This window comes from Somniosus microcephalus, chromosome 4 (assembly GCF_052327205.1).
Source record: "Somniosus microcephalus isolate GS21.2 chromosome 4, FLI_Smic_1.0, whole genome shotgun sequence".
Classification (NCBI taxonomy): Eukaryota; Metazoa; Chordata; class Chondrichthyes; order Squaliformes; family Somniosidae; genus Somniosus; species Somniosus microcephalus.
The window spans coordinates 155,147,319-155,170,073 of NC_140990.1; the positions used below are offsets into that span (position 1 = coordinate 155,147,319).

At 45.4% G+C, this 22,755-nt stretch overlaps 1 protein-coding gene across 3 annotated transcripts in view; it reads left to right on the plus strand.

Moving 5' to 3' along the window:
- The window catches only part of ftcd (formimidoyltransferase cyclodeaminase), a 230,332-nt gene extending 207,966 nt beyond the window's left edge, over positions 1–22,366 (plus strand). The window contains exons 10-15 of one of the 3 annotated variants that reach the window (XM_085985365.1): positions 1,025–1,154; positions 6,016–6,177; positions 7,308–7,351; positions 16,862–17,000; positions 17,487–17,582; positions 22,109–22,366. In XM_085985365.1, the coding sequence (XP_085841491.1) occupies positions 1,025–1,154; positions 6,016–6,177; positions 7,308–7,351; positions 16,862–17,000; positions 17,487–17,582; positions 22,109–22,207 (670 nt within the window). In that variant the 3' untranslated portion in view covers positions 22,208–22,366. The remainder of the gene's footprint in view (positions 1–1,024; positions 1,155–6,015; positions 6,178–7,307; positions 7,352–16,861; positions 17,001–17,486; positions 17,583–22,108) is intronic. The other 2 variants (XM_085985366.1, XM_085985367.1) reach the window with 2 other exon arrangements.
- Positions 22,367–22,755: the final 389 nt, after the last annotated feature.

Genomic DNA, 22,755 nt, shown 5'->3' on the forward strand with positions numbered 1-22,755 from the left:
ACGCCTGAAAGACATTCATTCACATCAGTGAGTTGCATGGGCCCCACTCTTAGCTGTCCTCAAGGGTGTCACATTCTATTGCTTACATTGTTTGGCTGCTCATCTCTTCTTTCCCAGTACTTTTCCATTTTCCCTAAACTAGCTTACATCTTGTTAATTGTGTTAATTCTTACATTATTAAAAATTCAGTCTGATCTATTCCAGTGTTCATTCTTACCTTTAGCCTATGTTATGGCTAAATAAAACTGTCTCCACTGCATTTACTTCTGCTAATCTCACTGACTGTCTGCTTTGCCCAAGGATGTCTCCTCCTTTGCCGGCAGAATCCGTTAGGCCTACGTGCCATGCTGCATGTGCTCACTTCTTCTCACTACATCCTAGCTATCCCCTCATCTGCTGCAGGCCATTCAAGTTTCTCTCAAGGTCCAACCTAACGTAAAAATGTATTTAGCAATATAGTATAAAATATTAGCATGTAGAGTATAAAATATCAAGCATGTGAAATATCAAGCACTATTTTACTTTCCCCACCTTCAATCTCTTCCACGAAGCCAAATGGGTTTCAGAAAAGAATGTCAGTGATGATTAAAGCTTGTCTTGGGTTGTCCCTGTGCATTCAGAGATCTGACCCACATTGGCTTACCCCATCCTTTATCACTTCCACTGATTCTGTAATAAATTGGACATTTGGTGACTTTATATCCAATTTAACCTGCTGCGAAATTGTTTAACCAATCTTTGGAGATAACACACCAGAATTATCAATTCGGCCAATATGAGTGCATGGGCTAGGACAAATAGTATTAGCAAAATGTACATCCAAGGGTGATTTGCGAATGGGCCACCCAATCTGGTTAGACCAGAAACCTTTGCAAACTCCAGAATTAGGGACAGTTTTTCTTCAATCCAACTATTTATTTTATAATACATTTTAGAATATCTATAAAAATAGTATGAACCCTGGGGGGTCTCCCCAGCGCCTTTAGGAAGGTTGTTCCATGTAAGGTGTCTTTATTTTTAACAGATACATGGTGCGGGATGAGAAGGAGGAGGGCTGCCTGGTTTCTTTGCCTTTGCAGGAGTTTATCCGAAGCGTTGGAGCGCGGTCCGCAGCCCCCGGGGGCGGCTCTGTCGCTGCAGCCGTGGCTGCCATGGTTGGTACATTAAGATTTGAGATGTGCCTAGAAACAAATTCACAATCCAAAGAACAAACTAGTGTCACCCCTGTGACCGGTGCTGGGTTGTGAGCCTTGCGTGTCTCTCCAATGAGTAATATCATTGCTGCAACCTATTTACTTGATGAAAGTGGTGGTGTGCCATTTACAAATGAAAGAGTTTAGAAAATATATTGGCCACAAAATTCGATCTTGTAGCCCCGGCCGAAAACATGGTGGCCGCCTCACTTCCGCCCGTTTCCGGTGCGGGATACGGCAGCTGCCATTTGAGAGAGGTCAGCAGCGCCTAAATTGAGGCAGGACTCCATACTGCCCTCTCCTAACTTAACAGAAGAACATGCATGCAGCAGTTGTACAGAAATGCTGTCAGCGCTTCTTAAAGGCACACATACATCTTTCAGGTAAGTTTGAATTTCAGCTTTTGGAGTGGCATTTTTTATATTTTATTGAAGTCGTGGCTTGGTGCACTACATTTAAAAAGTTGTTAAAGGGTGCAGAGCATGCTGCTGGATGCTTGCAAGGCCTTGGATGTCAAAGGAAGGCCTCAGAGAACACAACTTGCTCACAGTTTTAGGGGCTCTAGCTGCAGTCCCCCTTGGGCTGCAACATCACATGGAGATGAAGCAGAGGCAGCAAAGGGGACAAGCTGATTGCAGAGGGAAGAGGAAGAAGAAGAGGAAGAGCAGAAGCTGAAGAGGAGGAAGCAGAAGGAAGGAGGCAACCCAGACTGCCCCTTTCTGGCCAGGATATCTGGGTGCGAATCATCCACCTGTGGTACCAGTGACCACAGCCCCAACATTTGTCCCACAACTTACCTTCCCTCTGTTACTGACCATCAGATCTTCCTCTTGGCCACAATGCTGAAATAAAGCCACCACAAAGCAGACCTTCCAATCCAACTTTAGCTATATACATCCAATATTACGTCAAAAAATCAACTAATCACCTTTATATATTCCCTAAGTGACTTTTTTTTTTATTCGTTCCTGGGATGTGGGCATCGCAGGCAAGGCCAGCATTTATTGCCCATCCCCAATTGCCCTTGAGAAGGTGGTGGTGAGCCGCCTTCTTGAACCGCTGCAGTCCTTGTGGTGAAGGTACTCCCACAGTGCTGTTAGGGAGGGAGTTCCAGGATTTTGACCCAGCGACAATGAAGGAACAACGATATATTTCCAAGTCAGGATGGTTTGTAACTTGGAGGGGAATTTGCAGGTGATGGTGTTCAAATGCGCCTGCTGCCCTTGTCCTTCTAAGTGGTAGAGGTTGCGGGTTTGGGAGGTGATGCCAAAGACGTCTAGGCGAGTTGCTGCAGTGCATCTTGTAGATGGTACACACTGCAGTCATGGTACACTGGTGCTGCAGAGTGTGAATGTTTAAGGTGGTGGATGGGGTGCCAATCAAACGGGCTGCTTTGTCCTGGATGGTGTCGAGCTTCTTGAGTGTTGTTGGAGCTACACTCATCCAGGCAAGTGGAGAGTATTCCATCACACTCCTGACTTGTGCTTTGTAGACGGTGGAAAGGCTACCACAGAATATGTAGCCTCTGACCTGCTCTTGTAGCCACAGTATTTATGTGGCTGGTCCAGTTTGGTTTCTGGTCAATGGTGACCCCCAGGATGTTGATCCCCAGGATGTTGATGGTGGGGGATTTGGCGATGGTAATGCCATTGAATGTCAAGGGGCAGTGGTTAGACTCTCTTGTTGGAGATAGTCATTGCCTGGCACTTGTGTGAGGCAAATGTTACTTGCCACTTATCAGCCCAAGCCTGAATGTTGTCCAAGCCTTGCTGCTTGCGGGGACTGTTTATTTATCTGAGGAGTTGCGAATGGAATTGAACACAATGCAATCATCAGTGAACTTCCCTACTTCTGACCCTATGATGGAGGGATGGTCATTGATGCAGCAGCTGAAGATGTTTGGACCTAGGACACTGCCCTGAGGAACTCCTTCAGCGATGCCGTGAGCCAGAGATGATTGGCTTCCAACAACCATCTTCCTTTGTGCTAGGTATGACTCCAGCTTGTGGAGAGTTTTCCCCCTGATTCTCATTGACTTCAGTTTCACTAGAGCTCCTTGATGCCACACTTGGTCAAATGCTACCATGATGTCAAGGGCAGTCACTCTCACCTCACCTCTGGAATTCAGCTCCTTTGTCCATATTTGGACCAAGGCTGTAATGAGGTCTGGAGCCGAGTGTTCCTGGCAGAACCCAAACTGAGCATCGGTGAGGAGGTTATTGGTAAGTGCCGCTTGATAGCACTGTCGATGACACCTTCCATCACTTTGCTGATGATTGAGAGTAGACTGATGGGGTGGTAATTGGCCAGATTGGATTTGTACTGCTTTTTGTGGACAGGACATACCTGGGCAGTTTTCCACATTGTAGGGTAGATGTCAGTGTTGTAGCTGTACTGGAACAGCTTGGTTAGAGGCGTGGCTAGTTCTGGAGCTCAAGTCTTCAGCATGACAGCCGGGATGTTGTCAGGGCCCATAGCCTTTGCTGTATCCAGTGCGCTCAGCCGTTTCTTCATATCACGTGGAGTTAATCGAATTGGTTGAAGTCTGGCTTCTGTGATGGTGGGGACCTCAGGAGGAGGCAGATATTGATAATCCAATCGGTACTTCTGGCTGAAGATGGTTGCAAACGCTTCAGCCTTGTCTTTTGCACTCACGTGCTGGGCTCCACCATCACTGAGGATGGGGATATTCATGGAGCCTCCCCTCCCGTTAGTTGTTTAATTGTCCACCACCATTCACAGCTGGATGTGGCAGGACTGCAGAGCTTTGATCTGATCCGTTGATTGTGGGATCGCTTAGCTCTGTTTATAGCATGCTGCTTCTGCTGTTTAGCATGCATGTAGTCCTGTGTTGCAGCTTACCCAAGTTGGCACCTCATTAAGGTACGCCTGGTGCTGCTCCCCGGCATGCTCTTCTACACAGGTTGGTCCCCTGGCTTGATGGTAATGGTAGAGTGAGGGATATGCCGGGCCATGAGATTATAGATTGTGGTGGAATACAATTCTGCTGCTGCTGCTGATGGCCCGCAGTGCCTCATGGATGCCCAGTTTTGAGCTGCTGGATGTATTCTGAATCTATCCCATTTAGCACGGTGGTAGTGCCACATAACACGATGGAGCGTGTCCTCTGTGTGAAGGCGGGATTTCATCTCCACAAGGACTGTGCGGTGGTCACTGCTACCAATGCTGTCATGGACAAATGCATCTGCGACAGGTAGATTGATGAGGATGAGGTCTCGTAGGTTTTTCCTTCATGTTGGTTCTCACCACCTGTCTTGTGTCTGCCTTTGCCTAACCTAATGGCTGCAGCATGGCAAGTGGAAGCCTGCTGACCTTTAGTGGGGGGACACTGCAGATGACCTTGCAGGACGATCAAGGAGCTGGTGGCTGGAAGTGACGTGTTTCTTCTTCACTCTCCCTCTTCTTGGTCAACCACTCGCTCAATTTCTTGGGTGTCTGAAGTGATAAAGGCACAAGGGTAGGGTTGTGGTGAGAGGAGGGCGAGAAAGCAAGAGGTGCATGTTTACACCATGTGCAGCTTGTACATCAGAAGAGATTGTGGAATGAGGGGGAAGTGGAATGTGCGAAGGAGGATAACATATGAGGATACCGGCATCTTGTATTCTTTCAGCCCCACCGCTGGCCACGGGTCAGCCATGTCCCTGTCAAGAATGGCCAGCACCATCTCCTCCAATGGGGTGAGGTGAAGCTAGGACCGTGAAGTGTGCCTCGTGTTTGGTAGAGATTGTTGGAAGGTGAGTGATGGCCGGAGGGGGGGTTATGCATTGAGCAGTGTGTGAGGCTAGTGGTGCATTTGGTAGGAGACGGCTTTTGAAGTTGCATTCACTGACCACTCATCTGAGGTCATGAAACTTTTTCGGGCCCGAGATCCAGGTCCTGGGGGTGACACTGCTGGCAGTGATGGCCTTGGCGATCTGGTCCCACATCCTTCTTTCTGGAGGGCTTCCTGGCCCCCTGTGGGTAGAGGAGCTCTCTTCCAGTGTTGACCCCCTGTACAAAGTTGGAGTGCTGTGTACGAGACCCTGGGTGCCTTTTCCCTGGCCTGTTGAGCCATTTTGTGTTAGTGTTGAAGCACTTTTACCATTTTTTATGTGCAGAAGGCAGTTCAGCTTTAAGAGCTGAAGACTGCCTAGTTTGGAATGACTCAGTGGTTTTTTTTTTCCAGAAGGTAGTTGAGCTTTAAGGGCTCGAGACTGCTTTCAAAAATGACAGTCTTGCTTTAAGAGAATGTAGCCTCGCTCGAGCGACACTAAAGGGACGCGACATTGGGTCTCCTGCTGAGTGTAAAATATGAAGCAGCGTGTTTGGTGCTGGGCTGTGAGCTAAAATCTTTCAAATCAGCAGGTAGCACCAAAATAACAGCTCTGCCTGCACTTTCTAAACAGGCGCGAGCATCTCGCCCTGCGGTTCCACCGCCTGCTGTCAGACCTTACCGAATTTCTAGAGCATTGTGTTTTTAATTTTAAAGCTATCTACACTCAGCTACTGGGATCATGCACTGTAGCACTCAACGTTCTGTGATGTTAAGCAAGGAATCAATGCCCTGGCCAAATGTGACAGTCCACTGATTCACTTGGCTCAACCAGAGTCGTTACTTGCTACCTTTCACTGGCACTGTTGTTCCATTGCACCACCAGTTTCCTTAATAATCCTTCTTGACTCAAATACAAGCCTCTGTTACCCACCACTCCAAAGCTTTGAAACACTTGTGCCCAGCTATATGACTGAAGACATTTCTTGGTGATGGGTTTGGCTTCAGTGTCTCGGTCGTTCCTGGCTCCTCTATGTTTTGTTTCACTAGGGTGCGGCACTGGGCTCAATGGTTGGACTGATGACCTATGGGAAGCGACAGTTTGATCATCTGGTTGGTCCAATGAGGAGCCTTATTGCACCATTCCATCACACAATGAATGAGCTTATCACAATGGTGGATGATGACTCCAACGCATTTAGCAGCTACATGGTGAGTGACAGATGAATAATTGATAAAGAAAGAACTTGCAATAATTACAGCACTTTCATGACCTCAGGACATCCCCAAGTGCTTTACAGCCAATGAAGTACTTTTGAATGTAGATACTGTTGTAATGTAGGAAACGCAGTAGTCAATTTGTGCACAGCAAATCCCACAGACAGCAATGTGATAATAACCAGATAATCTGTTTTAGTGATCGTAGAATCAGAGAATCATAAAATTTTACAGCACAGAAGGAGGCCATTCTTCCCATCTTGCCTGTTTAAATTTTTATCAAATCTTGGTTAGACCACACTTGGACCACAGTTCTGGTCGCCATATTATAGAAGGTGCAAAAAAGATTGACAAGGCTGATACCAGAAGTGAGAGGGTACATCTATCATGAAAGGCTGAACAGGCTGGGGCACTTTACTCTAGAAAAGAGAAGGCTGAGGGGTGACCTGATAGAGATCTTTAAAATTATGAAAGGGTTTGATAGGGTAGACAGGGTAGAGATAGAGAAGATGTTTCCACTTGTGGAGAGTCCAAAAGTAGGAGCCATAAATATAATAGTCACTAGTAAATCCAATAAGGAATTCAAGAAAAACTTCTTTACTCAGAGTTGTTAGGATGTGGAACTCGCTAACATATGGAGTAGCATAGATGCATTTAAGGGGAAGCTAGATAAACACATGAGGGAGAAAGGAATAGAAAGTTATGCTGTTCGGGTTTGATAAAATAAGATGGGAAGAGGCTCGTGTGGTGCATAAACACTGGCATAGACAGTCGGACCGAATGGCCAGTTTCTGTGCTGTAAGTTCTTTGTAACTGATATAAAATGAGATGCAGCCTTTGTGTAAGCAGCAGGTTTCCCAATGGTGTATGCTGACAGTTACAAGATGTAATCAGGAGATGGAAGAGGAAGGACAGTGTTTGTTGAAGCTGCTTCAGCTTGCTTGAACCTTTCAATGACCCCCTTAAAGATATTGGAGACCATCTTCTGATCAGCAAAGGGTTGGCTTTACATTGTCCCTGGGTCCATGTTACCCCCTTATTCCTCAGAGTGCTGTGTGTGTCCATTAAAAGGAATGTTGGAGTGATGATTAACTGAGTTTGTGTTTTCTCAATGTTTTCTTCAGGCTGCCCTCAAGATGCCCAAATCGACCTTAGTGGAAAGAGAAAGGTAAATCATGTCCGTGAGATTCCCAACCATTCCGATTGATTGCATTCTCTGGATTCACCTTTCCTTGCTCTTGGGCAAAGTCCACGCACAGTCTGAGAAAAGCCACCTCCCTTTAAAATTTTTGTCATCATGATATTGTGGGGGAGGGAACTGCCTGCACGAGGTGCCTGCTCACTTGCAGTACAGTGCAACCTGTACATTAGAGTCAGTCATGGAGCTGGCCTCATACCGGTAATGTACAGGAGGCTGCTCTAGGTACCTGTCCAGTATCCTGTACTGCATTGAAAAATTTCAGGGAGAGCAGGACTTCAGCAGCAGTTCCAGTTATTAAAGTAACAACAACAACCTGCATTTATATAGTGACTTTAACGTAGTAAAACATCCCATGGCACTTCACAGGAGTGTTATCAAACAAAATTTGACACCAAGCCACATAAGGAGATATTAGGACATGTGACCCAAAAGCTTGGTCAAAGAGGTAGGTTTTAAGGAGCGTATTGAAAGGGGAGAGAGAGGCGGGAATGTTTATGGAGGGAATTCCGGAGCTTAGTCCCTTGGCAGCTGAAGGCACCAATAGTGGAGCAATGAAAATCAGGGCTGCGCAAGAGGCCAGAAATGGAGGAGCGCAGAGATCGCAAGGTTGTGGGGATGGAGGAGATTACAGAGATAGGGAGGGGCAAGGCCATGGAGGGATTTGAAAACAGCAGCTCCAGTTATTAAAGTAACGAGAAATTCAAACACTCGCATGAACAGGGAATTGTCTCTGATGGATGGTGCAGAAGTTGACTTGTCTCAATGCAACTTTTAATTGAGAATATCACTCTCCGGAACTTAAGCAGCAACATATTGGGCAGGTCAATTTCAATGCTAGGGCAACATTATAAGTATTTTTACTGTTATAAAACTAAGGGTAGAAATGACTTTGTAACCATGTTTAATGTAGTTGTACGGTTAGCTGAAGAGGGGTGGGAGGAGGCTCATGTGGAGCATAGACCAGAATGGCCTGATTCTGTGCTGCAGACTCAATGTAATTGTACCAAATTCCACTCTCCATTTTAACAAACTTCATCCTATAGTCGGCTCAAAAAGATGCCTAAATATGTCATCTTAATGTCTGGCAGGAGATTTAACTCACAGACTGGACACCAGCACCCAGGATCCACTCCACTTTCCAGGTCTTGACACCAATATAAAAAAGGTGGAGCACAGCACAAACTGGCCAAATTAAGAAGTGATAATACGGAATATGAAGTTGACCATACGGAATATGCAGCACGGTGGCATAGTGGTTAGCACTGTTGCCTCACAGCGCCAGGGACCCGGGTTCGAATCCGGCCTCGGGCGACTGTCTGTGTGGAGTTTGCACATTCTCCCCGTGTTTGCGTGGGTTTCCTCCGGGTGCTCCGGTTTCCTCCCACAGTCCAAAGACGTGCGAGTTAGGTTGATTGGCTATGATAAATTGACCCTTAGTGTTAGGGGGATTAAATACGTGGGGTTACAGGGATAGGGTGGGATATGTGTTGGTGTAGGGATTATGGGGATCGGGTGGGATATGTGTCGGTGCAGGCTCGATGGGCCGAAATGGCCTCTATCTGCACTGTGGGGTTTCTGTGATTTCTGTGATTTAATGGAAGGAATTTTTCACTGAATTCAATAAATAAATCAGATCCATGAGAAATGATCAGTGAGGAGGCCTCACTGTAAAAGTGATTGAGTGCATTATTTCCAACACTAATGAATTCTTTGGCAGTACCTCAAATCTGTGAAACACCTCACCTCCCTCAGGTCTTCCTTTCCCCCTACAATCATCAGGATTTTAAAACGAAAGCCCAGTACATCCTGATTTATTTCATCATCCATCCACTTTTCTTTTAATATTGGTGGTGTCCTGCACTATGGGCCTCAGAATGGGCCTCAGAATCAGAAATTAACAGGACAGAAGGAGGCCATTCGGCCCATCGTGTCTGTGCCAGCCGGAAAGAGCTATCCAGCCTAATCCCACTTTCCAGCTCTTGGTCCGTAGCCCTGTAGGTTACAGCACTTCAAGCACATATCCAAGTACTTTTTAAATGTGATGAGGGTTTCTGCCTCTACCACCCTTTCAGGCAGTGAGTTCCAGACCCCCACCACCCTCTGGGTAAAAAACATTCTTCTCATCTCCCCTCTAATCCTTCTACCAATTACTTTAAATCTATGCCACCTGGTTATTGACCTCTCTGCTAAGGGAAACAGTTCCTTCCTATCCACTCTATCTTGGCCCCATATAATTTTTAATACCTCAAATAAGTCTCCCTTCAGCTTCCTCTGTTCCAAAGAAAATAATCCCAATTTTATACACCTCAATCAAGTCTCCCCTCAGCCTCCTCTGTTCCAAAGAAAACAACCCAGCCTATCCAATCTTTCCTCATAGCTAAAATTCTCCAGTCCTGGCAACATCCTCGTAAATCTCCTCTGTACCCATTCTAGTGCGATCACATCCTTCCCGTAATGTGGTGACCAGAACTGTACACAGTACTCTAGCGGTGGTCTAACTAGTGTTTTATACAGTTCACGCACAACCTCCCTGCTCTTATATTTTATGCCTCTGCTAATAAAGGAAAGTATCCCGTATGCCTTCTTAACCACCTGTCCTGCTACCTTCAACAATCTGTGGACATGCACTCCAAGGTCCCTCTGTTCCTCTACACTGCTCAGTATCCTACCATTTATTGTGTATTCCCTTGCCTTGTTAGCCCTCCCCAAATGCATTACCTCACACTTCTCCAGATTGAATTCCATTTGCCACTTTTCTGCTCACCTGACCAGTCCATTGATATCTTCCTGCAGTCTACAGCTTTCATCCTCACTATCAACCACACGGCCAATTTTTGTATCATCTGCAAACTTCTTAATCATGCCCCTTACATTGAAGTCTAAATCATTGATATATACAGGAAACTTTGTGATATCCAGCACCGACGGAACCGATCTGTTGCCGTCCCATCAAAACTGCCGGACAAACCAGCGCTAATGTTGAAACATACGGAGAGCTCCGTATCTGGCAACAAACCCTGTTGCTTCAACAGCTTCTAAACAGTCGGCCATACCTTGCAAGTGTCTCTGTAGCTTAGCAACAGCTTCAGCGAGACCTTGCAGAGCCTGACTGGTGGAAAAAAAAGCAACGAAAAGAAAAGAAAACTAACGAAACGGCTCCTGATTTTTGCCGGTGGATCCAGACAGTTAACCTCCAGATAAACCAAAGTTTCCTGTACCACAAAATGCAAAGGACCTGCAGAACCCTACTGGAAACAACCTTCCAGTCACAAAAATGCCGGCCGACCATTACCTTTTGCTTCCTCCCACTGAACCAATTTTGGATCCAACTTGCCAATTTCTCTTGGATCACATCGGCTTTTACTTTTCTGACCAGTCTGCCATGTGGGAAATTGTCAAAAGCCTTGCTAAAATCCATGTAGGCTACACCAAACGCACTACCCTCATCAACCCTCCTCGTTACCTCCTCAAAAAAATCCAATCAAGTTAGTCAGATGCAATCTTCCCATGCCTTTTGACATGACCGTCCTTTAACAAATCCATGCTGACTGCTTGATTAATCCGTGCCTTTCTAAATGACGATTTATACTGTCACTCAGAATTTTTTCCAATAATTTGCCCACCACCGAGGTTAGGCTGACTGGCCTGTAATTACTTGGTCTATCCCTTCCTCCCTTCTTAAACAATGATACAACATTAGCAGTCCTCCAGTACCACATCTGTAGCCAGAGAGGATTGGAAAATGATGGTCAGACCCTCTGCTATTTCCTCCCTTGCTTCTCAACAGTCTGAGATACATTTCATCCGGGCCTGGGGATTTATCTACTTTCAAAGATGCTAAACCCCTTAATATTTACTCTCACTATGTTTATCTCATCTAATATTTCACACTCCTCCTCAACTACAATGACTGCATTGTCCCTCTCTTTTCTGAAGACAGGTGTGAAGTATTCATTAAGATATATACTCACGTCTTCCGCCTCCACACAGGTTACTTTTTTGGTCGCTAATAGGCCCTACTCTTACTTTAGTTATCCTCTTGCTCATTAGGTATTTATAAAATATCTTTGGGTTTTCCTTGATTTTACTTGCTAATATTTTTTCATGCCCTCTCTTTGCTTTCCTAATTTCCTTTTTAATTTCACCCCTGTACTTTCTATACTTCTAGGCTTTCTGCAGTATTTAGCTCTTGGTATCTGACATATACTTCCCTTTTTTGCTTTATCCTCCCCTGTATACCCCTTGACTTCCAGGGGGCCCTGGATTTGGGAGACCCACCCTTTTTCTTAGTGAAGGTCCAGAGCAAATATGTTCCCACAATCTCCTCCTTGAATGCCTCCCACTGCTCTGACACTGATTTACCTTCAAGTAGCTGTTTCCAGGCCACTTTTGCTAAATCACACTTCAACTTAGTAAAACTGGCCTGTCACCATTTGAGAACTTTTACTCCTAGTCTATCTTTGACCTTTTCCATAATTACACTAAATCTAACCGAATTATAATCACTACCACTAAAAAGCTCTCCCACTGATACCCCTTCCACCTGCCCAGCGTCATTCCCTAAAACCAAGTCCAGAACCGCACCCCTCTTGTTGGGCTTATGTACTGGCTAAAAAAGTTCTCCTGAATGCATTTTAAGAATTCTGCACCCTCTATAGCTTTTACACTGTTTCTATCCCAGTTAATATTAGGGTAGTTGAAATCCCCTACTATCACTGCCCTATTGTTTTTGCACCTCAGAAATTTGCCGACATATGCTCTTCTAGCTCCCCCTGACAATTTGGGGGTCTATAGTGCAATTGACCTTTTTTGTTCTTCAGTTCAACCCATATGGCCTCAGTTGATGATCCTTCTAACAGCTGTAATGGTTTCTTTAACCAATATTGTGACCACCCCTTCCTTTTTTATCCCCCCTCTATCTCTTCTGAAAACACTAACCAGGAAGTTGCCATTCCTGCCCTTCTTTCAGCAATGTTTCAGTAATAGCTATGATATCATACTCCCATGTGTCTATCTATGCCCTCAGCTCATCTGCCTTATTCACTTGACCCCTTGCATTGAGGTATACAACAGTAAGCACTGCCAAACACTGTTCTTTACTTTCTAGCTTTTGTTTTCTCTGCTTTCCAAACTCAATTACTACATTTCTGCCTTCCATATCCAGCTTTGCTTCTCTCCCTTCTGAATCTATGCTCAGGTTCCTATCCCTCTGCCAAAGAAAGAAAGACTTGCATTTATATAGCACCTTTCACAACCACCGGATGTCTCAAAGCTCTTTACAGCCAATTAAGTACTTTTGGAGTGTAGTCACTGTTGTAATGTGGGAAACGCAGCAGCCAATTTGCACACAGCAAGCTCCCATAAAAACAGCAATGTGATAATGACCAGATAATCTGTTTTAGTGATGTTGATTGAGTGATAACTGGGGATAACTCCCCTGCTCCTCTTCAAAATAGTGCCATGGGATACGTCCACCTGAGAGAGAGCAGATGAGCCTCAGTTTAACGTCTCATCCAAAAGACGGCACCTCCGACAGTGCAGAACTCCCTCAGCACTGCACCGGAGTGGATGTAGAAATTAGGGGTTATAGTCTCTGGCCAGTCAGAAGTATCTGAGCTGCTCCAGAGCCCCGTGCGGTTTCAAATCGCTCCCCTTTTCTGGTTCTGACCGCCGGACTTATTCAGTAGCGATGTAGACAAAACGAGACTCGTGGTTGGGTGCAAAGAAGACCAGTATTTATTGAAATAAATTGAAAATAATCAATACAGCACACCTATGCTAAATACAGCACTATTACTCAAATACAGGAAACTTTCTGGTATCCGGCACTGATGGGACCGAGCTGGTGCCGGCCCATCAAAACTGCCGGAGAAACGAGCGCTATAGTTAAAAGATAGGGAGCTTCTGAGCTCCGTCTGAAGCAACAAACCCTGTTGCTTAGCAACAGCTTCAAAATAGTCGGCGCAGCTTGCAAGCATCTCTGTAGCTAAGCAACAGCTTCAGCTACACGCTTGCACAGCCGCAAATGGAGAAAAAAAAGCAACTAAAAGTTAAAAAAGTTATCTGAACCGACTCCTGAATTTTGCTGGTGAATAGAGCATTCCAGATATTTAACCTCCGTTTAAATGAAAGTTTCCTGTACAGTACACTTATGCTTACTACAGCACCCTTTTGCGTAGTACAACACTCTTACTTGATACAGCACTTTTACTTAACACAGTACACTCTTACTTAATACAGCACTTTTGCCTAGTGCAGCACTCTTTTACTTAATACAGCACTTTTACTTAATAGGGGAGGAGAAAACAGACACAACGAGGGAAAATTGACTAAAATTACAATTTTAACAAAAATTCCCCTTAACTCCCACCCCTAGTACCTATTTAAGGTGCCTTGTAATGGGCCAGAAAAGCTATGCTCACCAGTAAAACGCCTGCTCCGTGCCCCTGCGGTCTGTATTCTTCACTGCCCCAAAGTAGAGATACCCCAGTATTTAAAAGTAACTGCTGGTATTCCACTTCTTTTGGGCGGGCTTGCTGAGCTGCTGCTCTGTAGGCAGAGCATGGAGGCGAGGCGGCAGAGAGAGAGCAAGTGGCTTCCCGAGAGGCTATCTATATACCCCAATTGGGAGCCGAAATCTTCACGCCCAAATCCGGATGTATCTGGGCTATACAAAAGGGAATCGATCTGTCCCCATTGACTGTGATGGGTTTCAATGTATTACCCCATTCATTTAAACTGGTATTCACTCAGTTTAAATGTCTTACTGATATCTCAAGTGCTGGACAAACGAATAGTCAATAGCACTAAGTGGTTTGTAAACAAACCCCCATTCATTGACTGGTTTGAATAAAGCTGTCTCAGTTTGAAAAAAACCTGTCTGTTTCCTTAAGTGCTGAGTAAACAGCCCTTGGATGTTAGTGTAAACAAATCCAATTGTCCTGCGGTCCCGCCCAACCGCAATTGATTGACAGTCTCAAGTACTTAATCTCTTGAGTCAACATTGTAAGAGTTCATGTAAACAAAGCTCTTTGTTCTCTGTTGCAGCTTCCCAAACTGCATTTGATTGACAGTTTAAATACCTCATTACTTCAGAGGCTGGTTTTTTTTCAAATCTCTTGTCAGCCATCTTTGATTTTCCTTCCACATACACACAGGCTGTGTTGTGTCTTTTGCCACGAGGCCGGACAGCCATCTTTGATTTTCCTTTCCACATACACACAGGCTGCCCTTTTCTTCTGCCACGAGGTCTGATGGCCATTTTGATGCCCTGGATTTTTAAAGGTATATTCTACCCAGGTTTTCTTTAATCAAAAATATAATCTTCGGGGCTGTAGAGATTTTCAAAATTCTTGCGAAACCCTATGTGGACTTGAACTCACAACCTTCTGACTCAGAGGCAAGCTAGTTTAAACCCTCACCAATAGCACTAGCAAACCCCCCACCCCCCCGGGTGAGGATATTGGTCCCACCCCTGTTGAGGTGCAACCCATCAGGCTTGTACAGGTCCCACCTCCCCCAGAACCAGTCCCAATGCCTCAGGAATCTAAAGCCCTCCCTCCTGCACCATCTCTCCAGCCACGCATTCATCTGCTCTATCCTCCTATTTATGTACTTACTCGCACGTGGCACCGAGAGTAATTCGGAGATTACTACCTTTAAGATCCTGCTTATTAATCTCTTTCCTACCTCCCTAAACTCTGCCTGCAGGACCTCATCCCTCTTTCTACCTATGTCATTGGTACCGATATGGACCACGACCTCTGGCTGTTCACCCTTCCCCTCAGAATGTCCTGAATCCGCTCAGTGACATCCTTAACCCTGGCACCAGGGAAGCAACATACCATCCTGGTTTCAAGTCTGTGGTCGCAGAAACATCTGTCTGTTCCCCTAACTATTGCCTTCTTGACCTTCTTCCCCACGGTGCCATGGACTTGGCTCAAGCTGTACTCCCCAGAGGAACTATTGCCCTCGCCAGTGAATACCAGCTAGAGAGAGAGATACACTCAGGACTTCTGCACTACTTGCCTGGTCCTTCTTATCCATCTGACGGTCAACCATTCCCTCTCTGCCTGCAAACTGTTAAGCAGTGGGGTGACCGTCTCCTGAAACGTGCTATCCACATAGCTGCCTTGCGGATGCACTGCAGTGACACCAGCCGCTGCTGAAGCTCTGAAACCTGGGGCTCAAGCTCCTCCAGCTGACGACATTTCCTGCACATGTGGTTGTCCAGGACACGAGAAACATCCTGGATTTCTCACGTGGAACAGGATGTGCATTCAACAGGACTGAGGTGCCCTGCCATGCCTCTATTACTTCTTAGTTTATCCTACTGCCCTAACTTAAGAGAAAAAAGACAAGATTATTTAATCAAGTTTAACAAGAACCACTGAGATACTAAAAACAAAGACCCTAAATATTAGATATTTAGAGACTTAACTTACAGTCCTCGGGTTCTGTGGCTCCACTCCTCCTTTTGAGTTGGACATGAGAAACTACCTAACTCCTCTCCACCAAATTCCTACTACAGGTAGACTACCTTTTATCCGAACTTCCGAAAACCGAAACCCTCTAAAAACCGAAGGTTTTTTCGTTCAGCGTAAGTCGTGCGCATGACATGACCAGAGTGGCGCACGACTTACGCTGAGCAGAGGGTCAGCGTAAGTCATGCGCACGACCCCGACCCCCGCGGACGACCCCCCGCGGACCCCCGCCGACCCCCCCGCCGACCCCGACTCCCGCCGACCCCCCCGCCGACCCCCCGCCGACCCCCCCGCCGACCCCGACTCCCGCCGACCCCCACCGCCGACCCCTGACCCCCCGCCGACCCCCCCGCGGACCCCCGCCGACCCACCCCCGACAAATTTCCCAGTCTTATAAAATACCTTCCGAAATCCGAAATTTTCCGAAAACCGAAACACGGCTGGTCCCGAGGTTTTCGGATAAAGGATCGTCTACCTGTATTACCAAATTCTTCCACCCAGCTCTATCTTCAAGCTCTGTGCTTTTGCAAACTAGTGCCTAATATATACCTTTTGAGAGTCAAATAAGTTACAACTGCTTAATCAGCTTCTAGCTCACAGCTTTTACCATCTAATCAAGCAACCACTTACAGCTGATTACCTGTTAACTGCGAACTGCCTCTGACCTTGCACTTTCTTTTATGTTACAAGACAAAGCTAAATTCCAATCTGATGATTACTTACCGTACTCACCTTATACCTACCAGTGAAATTCCTACTATCATCAAATTCTTCCACTCTGCACTATTGTCCATGTAGTGTCCTGCATTATGGGCCTTGTGGTGTCCAGCACTATGGGCCTTGCTGAGGAGGTAACAACCTCTGTAAGTAAATAAGAAGCTTCCAGTCCCATTCTGGCACTGGGAAGGAACTGACTTCGACAAACTGTGCACCTTCGATTGATCCAACTCTATTCAGGATAACAGGTGCCTGATCTTTTCATTTTCCTTTTCAGGCGAGAAGCTGCAATGCAGGATGGCTTGAAAAAAGCTGTCAGCGTCCCTCTGTCCTTAGCAGAGAAAGTCAACAGCCTCTGGCCGGTCCTAAGGGAGATGGCGACGTGTGGAAATCTTGCGTGCAAATCAGATATGCAGGTAGACATGGTGATGGGTGGGAATAAGAAACCCTAAACTACGATTGGGGTGCTGTGTCTCAGGAGGCAGTGGATAGTTACCAGTGCACTCATTGTCAGTTCAGGTACAAAGTGTACTGAGAGAACCAATTGTAACATGTTTTGGTTAGTTATCATGGCAGTAGCATCTACAAGTTGTTATGGCAGCAGTGTCATCACCCTGATCATTCTTCATGAAGGATGTAGACTCGCTGGTCTCGTGAAGATCTGGTTTCCATTCAAGGCTGTGAAGCCTAATTAGTTTTTCTAAGCCTGGGATCTAATTGAAGTGTGAACACTGAAGTGTGAAAACATATTTTGGGCATGTTCTGTGCTGCATGCGTTCCCTACTAGCCTCTCCTATGTTAGCACTTGAAAAATTCAAACAATTGGAAGACTAACTATGGGTGTAAGTTAGATGTGCCAGCTCCTGGTCCTGCTCCATTCTAAACTGTCTATCTGTTTCTAGGTTGCTGCTAAAGCCTTAGAGCTGGGAGTATTTGGGGCCCATTACAACGTCATCATTAACCTCAAGGATATCAAAGAGGAGGAGTTCAACGCCAAGGTATTGACTGAGCTGAGGTCACAGGGCTAGGATTTGAGCAAGATGGGGAAGTAACCAGTGAGGAGGATAGTAACAGATTTCAGGAAGTCATAGACAGACTGGTGAAATGGGCAGACACATGGCAGATCAAATTTAATGCAGTGAAGTGTAAAGTGATGCATTTTGATAGGAAGAATGAGGAGAAGCAATATAAACTAAATGATACAATTTTAAAGGGGGTGCTGGGGGTTTACATACACAAATCCTTGAAGGTGGCAGAACAAGTTGATAAGGCTGGTTCTTGGTTTTATAAATAGAGGCATAGAGTACAAAAACAAGGAAGTTATGCTAAAGCTTTATAAATCACTGGTTAAGCCCTAGTATTGTGTCCAATTCTGGGCACCACACTTTAGAAGGATGTCAAGACCTTGGAGAGGGTGCAGAGGAGATTCACTTGAATGATAGAAACATAGAAACATAGAAGATAGGAGCAGGAGTAGGCCATTCGGCCCCTCGAGCCTGCTCCGCCATTCAATGAGATCATGGCTCATCATCCTAGTTCAGTACCCGGTCCCTGCTTTCTCCCCATACCCCTTGATCCCTTTAGCCTTAAGAAATATATCCAACTCCTTCTTGAGTATATTTAATGAATTAGCCTCTACTGCCTTCTGTGGTAGAGAATTCCACAGGTTCACCACTCTCTGGATGAAGAAATTCCTCCTCATTTCTGTCCTAAAAGGCCAACCCCTTATTCTTAGACTGTGACCCCTGGTTCTGGATTCCTCGACCATCGGGAAAATCTTCCCTGCATCTAGTCTGTCCAGTCCTGCCAGAATTTTATAAGTTTCAATGAGATCCCCTCTCATTCTTCTAAACTCCAGCGAGTACAAGCCCAATCGACCCAATCTCTCCTCATATGTCATTCCTGCCATCCCAGGTATCAGCCTGGTGAATCTTCGCTGCACTCCCTCCATGGCAAGAACATCCTTCCTCAGATAAGGCGACCAAAACTGCACACAATACTCAAGATGTGGTCTCACCAAGGCCCTGTACAACTGCAGCAAGACATCCTTGTTCCTGTACTCAAATCCTCTCGCTATGAAGGTCAACATACCATTTGCCTTCTTAACCGCCTGCTGCACCTGCATGCTTACCTTCAGCGACTGGTGCACAAGGACACCCAGGTCTCATTGCACTTCCCCTTCTCCCAATCTATTGCCGTTCAGATAATAATCTGCCTTCCTGTTTTTGACACCAAAGTGGATAACCTCACATTTATCCACGTTATATTGCATCTGCCATGCTTCTGCCCAATCACCCAACCTGTCCAAATCATCCTGTAGTTTCTTGGCATCCTCCTCACAGCACACACGTCCACCCAGCTTTGTGTCATCTGCAAATTTGGAGATATTACATCTAGTTCCCTTGTCTAGATCATTAATATATATTGTGAATAGCTGGGGTCCAAGGACCGATCCCTGTGGTACCCCACTAGTCACTGCCTGCCACTCGGAAAAAGACCCGTTTATTCCAACTCTTTGCTTTCTATCTGCCAACCAGTTCTCTATCCAAGTCAATACCTTGCCCCCAATCCCATGTGCCTTAACTTTACACGCTAATCTCTTATGTGGGACCTTATCGAAAGCCTTCTGAAAGTCCAAATACACCACATCCACTGGTTCTCCCTTATCTATTTTACTAGTTACATCCTCAAAAAATTCCAGTAGATTAGTCAAGCACGATTTACCTTTTGTAAATCCATGTTGACTTTGTCCGATCCTGTCACTGTTTTCCAAGTGATCTGCTACTACATCTTTTATAATGGACTCTAGCATTTTCCCCACTACCGATGTCAGGCTGTAATTCCCCGTTTTCTCTCTACCACCTTTTTTGAATAGTGGGGTAACATTAGCTACCCTCCAATCCATGGGTACTGTTCCAGATTCCATCGAATGTTGGAAGATGATCAGCAATGCATCTACTATTTCTAGGGCCACTTCCTTAAGTACCCTAGGATGTAGATTATCAGGCCCTGGGGATTTATCGGCCTTCAGTCCCATCAGTTTCCCTAACACCATTTCCCTACAAATACTGATTTCTTTCAGTTCCTCCCTTTCATCAGACCCTATGTTCCCCGACATTTCTGGGAGGTTATTTGTGTCCTCCTTTGTGAAGACAGAACCAAAATTTGTATTTAATTGGTCAGCCATTTCTTTGTTCCCCATTATAAATTCCCCTGATTCTGACTGCAAGGGACCTACGCTTGACTTCACCAATCTTTTTCTCTTCACATATCTATAAAAGCTTTTACAGTCAGTTTTTATGTTCCCTGAAAGCTTACTCTCATATTCTATTTTCCCTTTCTTAATTAATCCCTTTGTCCTCCTTTGTTGAATCCTAAACTGCTCCCAATCCTCTGGATTACTGCTTTTTCTGGCCAATTTATATGTCCTCTCCTTGGATCTTATGATATCCCTAATTTCCCTCGTTAGCCATGGTTGAGTCACCTTTTTTGTTTTATTTTTATGCCAAACTGGGATGAACAAATTCTGTAGTTCATCCATGCGGTCTTTGAATGTTTGCTATTGCCTATCCACAGTTAACCCTTTGAGTGACATTCCTCAATCAATCCTACCTAATTCGTGCCTCAGACCATCGTAGTTTCCTTTATTTAAATTCAGGACCCTAGTCTCTGAGTCAACTACTTCATTCTCCATCTTACTGAAGAATTCGATCATGTTATGATCGCTCCGACCCAAGGGGTCTTGTACAACAAGATTGCTAATTAATCCTTTCTCGTTACATAATACCCAGTCTAAGATGGCCTGATCTCTGGTTGGTTCCTCGACATATTGGTTCAGGAAACCATCCCGTAAACACTCCAGGAATTCCTCCTCCACAGTATTGTTACTAATTTGGTTAGCCCAATCTATATGTAGATTAAAGTCACCTATGATGACTGCTGTGCCCTTTTTGCACGCTTCTCTAATTTCCCTTTTAATGCCATCCCCAACCTCCACATTACTGTTTGGAGGTCTATATACCACTCCCACTAATGTTTTCTGCCCCTTGGTATTTCTCAGTTCTACCCATACAGATTCCACATCATCAGAGGTAATATCCTTCCTTACAATTGTGTTAATCCCTTCTTTAACCAGTAATGCTACCCCACCTCCCTTTCCTTTTTGCCTATCTTTCCTGAATATTGAATACCCCTGGATGTTGAGTTCCCAGCCTTCGCCACCCTGGAGCCATGTTTCCGTAATCCCAATCAAATCATGTTCGTTTACCTCTATTTGTCCATTGTTCCGAATGCTCCTCACATTAAGACACAAAGCCTTCAGGCTTGTTTTTTTACCACTCTTAGACCTATTAAAATTATTTACTGTGGCCATGTTTGATTTAAACCGTTGATTTCTCTGACTGCCACTTTTGTTTTTCTCCTTCCTATCTTTTGCTTTTATCCTATAGGGCAGCACGGTGGCATAGTGGTTAGCACTGTTGCCTCACAGTGCCAGGGACCCGGGTTCAAATCCGGCCTCGGGTGACTGTCTGTGTGGAGTTTGCACATTCTCCCCGTGTTTGCGTGGGTTTTCTCCGGGTGCTCCGGTTTCCTCCCACAATCCAAAGATGTGCGGGTTAGGTTGATTGGCCATGATAAAAAAATTGGCCCTTAATGTTAGGGGGGATTAAATACGTGGGGTTACGGGGTTACGGGGATAGGGCTTGGGTGGGATGGTTGTCGGTGTAGGGACCGGGTGCTAGGGTTTGGATGATCAGCCGTGATCTCGTTGAATGGCGGAGCAGGCTCGAAAGGGCCGAATGGCCTACTCCTGCTCCTATCTTCTATGTTTCTATCCTCCTGATACCAGGAATGAGGGACTTCAGTTATGCGGAGAGACTAGAGGAGCTGGGGTTGTTCTCCTTAGAGCAGAGAAGGTTAAGGGGAGATTTAATAGACACGTTCAAAATTTTGAGGGGCTTTGATAGAGTACTTAGGGAGAAACTGTTTCCACTGGCAGGAGGGTCGGTAACCAGAGGCCACAGATTTAAGTTAATTGGCAAAAGAACAAAGGTGGAGCTGAGGAGAATTTTTTTAACGCAGCAAGTGATCTGGAATGCACTGTCTGAAAGGGTGGTGGAAGCAGATTCAATAGTAGCTTTCAAAAGGGAATTGGATAAATACTCGACAGTTGAGCAAGTTACTGGACAGCACCCCAGAAAGAGTCAGCACCTTTAGTGGTAGGGATAACTGCGGATAAACCACCTGTGTATAGCAAAGACATATCCTGGATACTGTGCACACAGTCCATACGTGTGCCAGTCCACAGCTTCATATATACTGCAATTGTATAATAAAGTGGGTGGATGTTTCATGTAATTCCATTTGTTTGTGCTGATACAGTGAATTCAAGTATTTGGCATTTTCTGCCTCTCCCGCTGTCCTAGTCGAGAAGACGCTGCGTAGATTCAGTGCTGAAGAGCAGATAGCGTGAATGACATTTTCTTGCAGATTAGGGGTTAACTTTCTCTCTGCTTGTTCACAGGCTAGACTGAGGGCCTCTGACCTCCTGGAACAGGCTAAACAGAACACATTGCAGATCTTAGAGCTGATCAACAAGCGGAAAGAGTCAGGGAAAGAGTGAGGCACTGGACTACAGCAATAAGGAGCACGGCTTTGAGCTATCTGCTGTAAAACCCATAGGAGCATTCCTGAGTAGCTGTGTTATACATCTGGGGAATGTTTCCACTCTAAGTGTTTGTGTGTATCAGCAGGGGTGAATAAAAAATAACATTGCTCACAAGGTGTACGAGTTGTTCTTGGTGAACACAAAGGTCTTTAAGCATGTATTAACTTCATGTGTTCTGAGTGGAACAGGCGGGAGAGGTCCCAATCCAGCCTCATATTTTGTTCATTCCCTCCTTTCCTGAATGCTTTGACTCCTTCCTGGGGCATAGTCATCCTCCCGTATCTTGCCCAAAGGACTATTATTCCTATATATTCATAAAATCATAGAATGTTACAGCACAGAAGGATGCCATTTGGCCCATCGTGTCTGTGCCGGCTCTTTGAAAGAGCTATCCAATTAGTCCCACTCCCCCCTGCTCTATCCCCATTGCCATGCAAAATATTACCCTTCAAATCCCTTTTGAAAGTTACCACTGAATCTGCTCCTACCATCCTTTCAGGCAG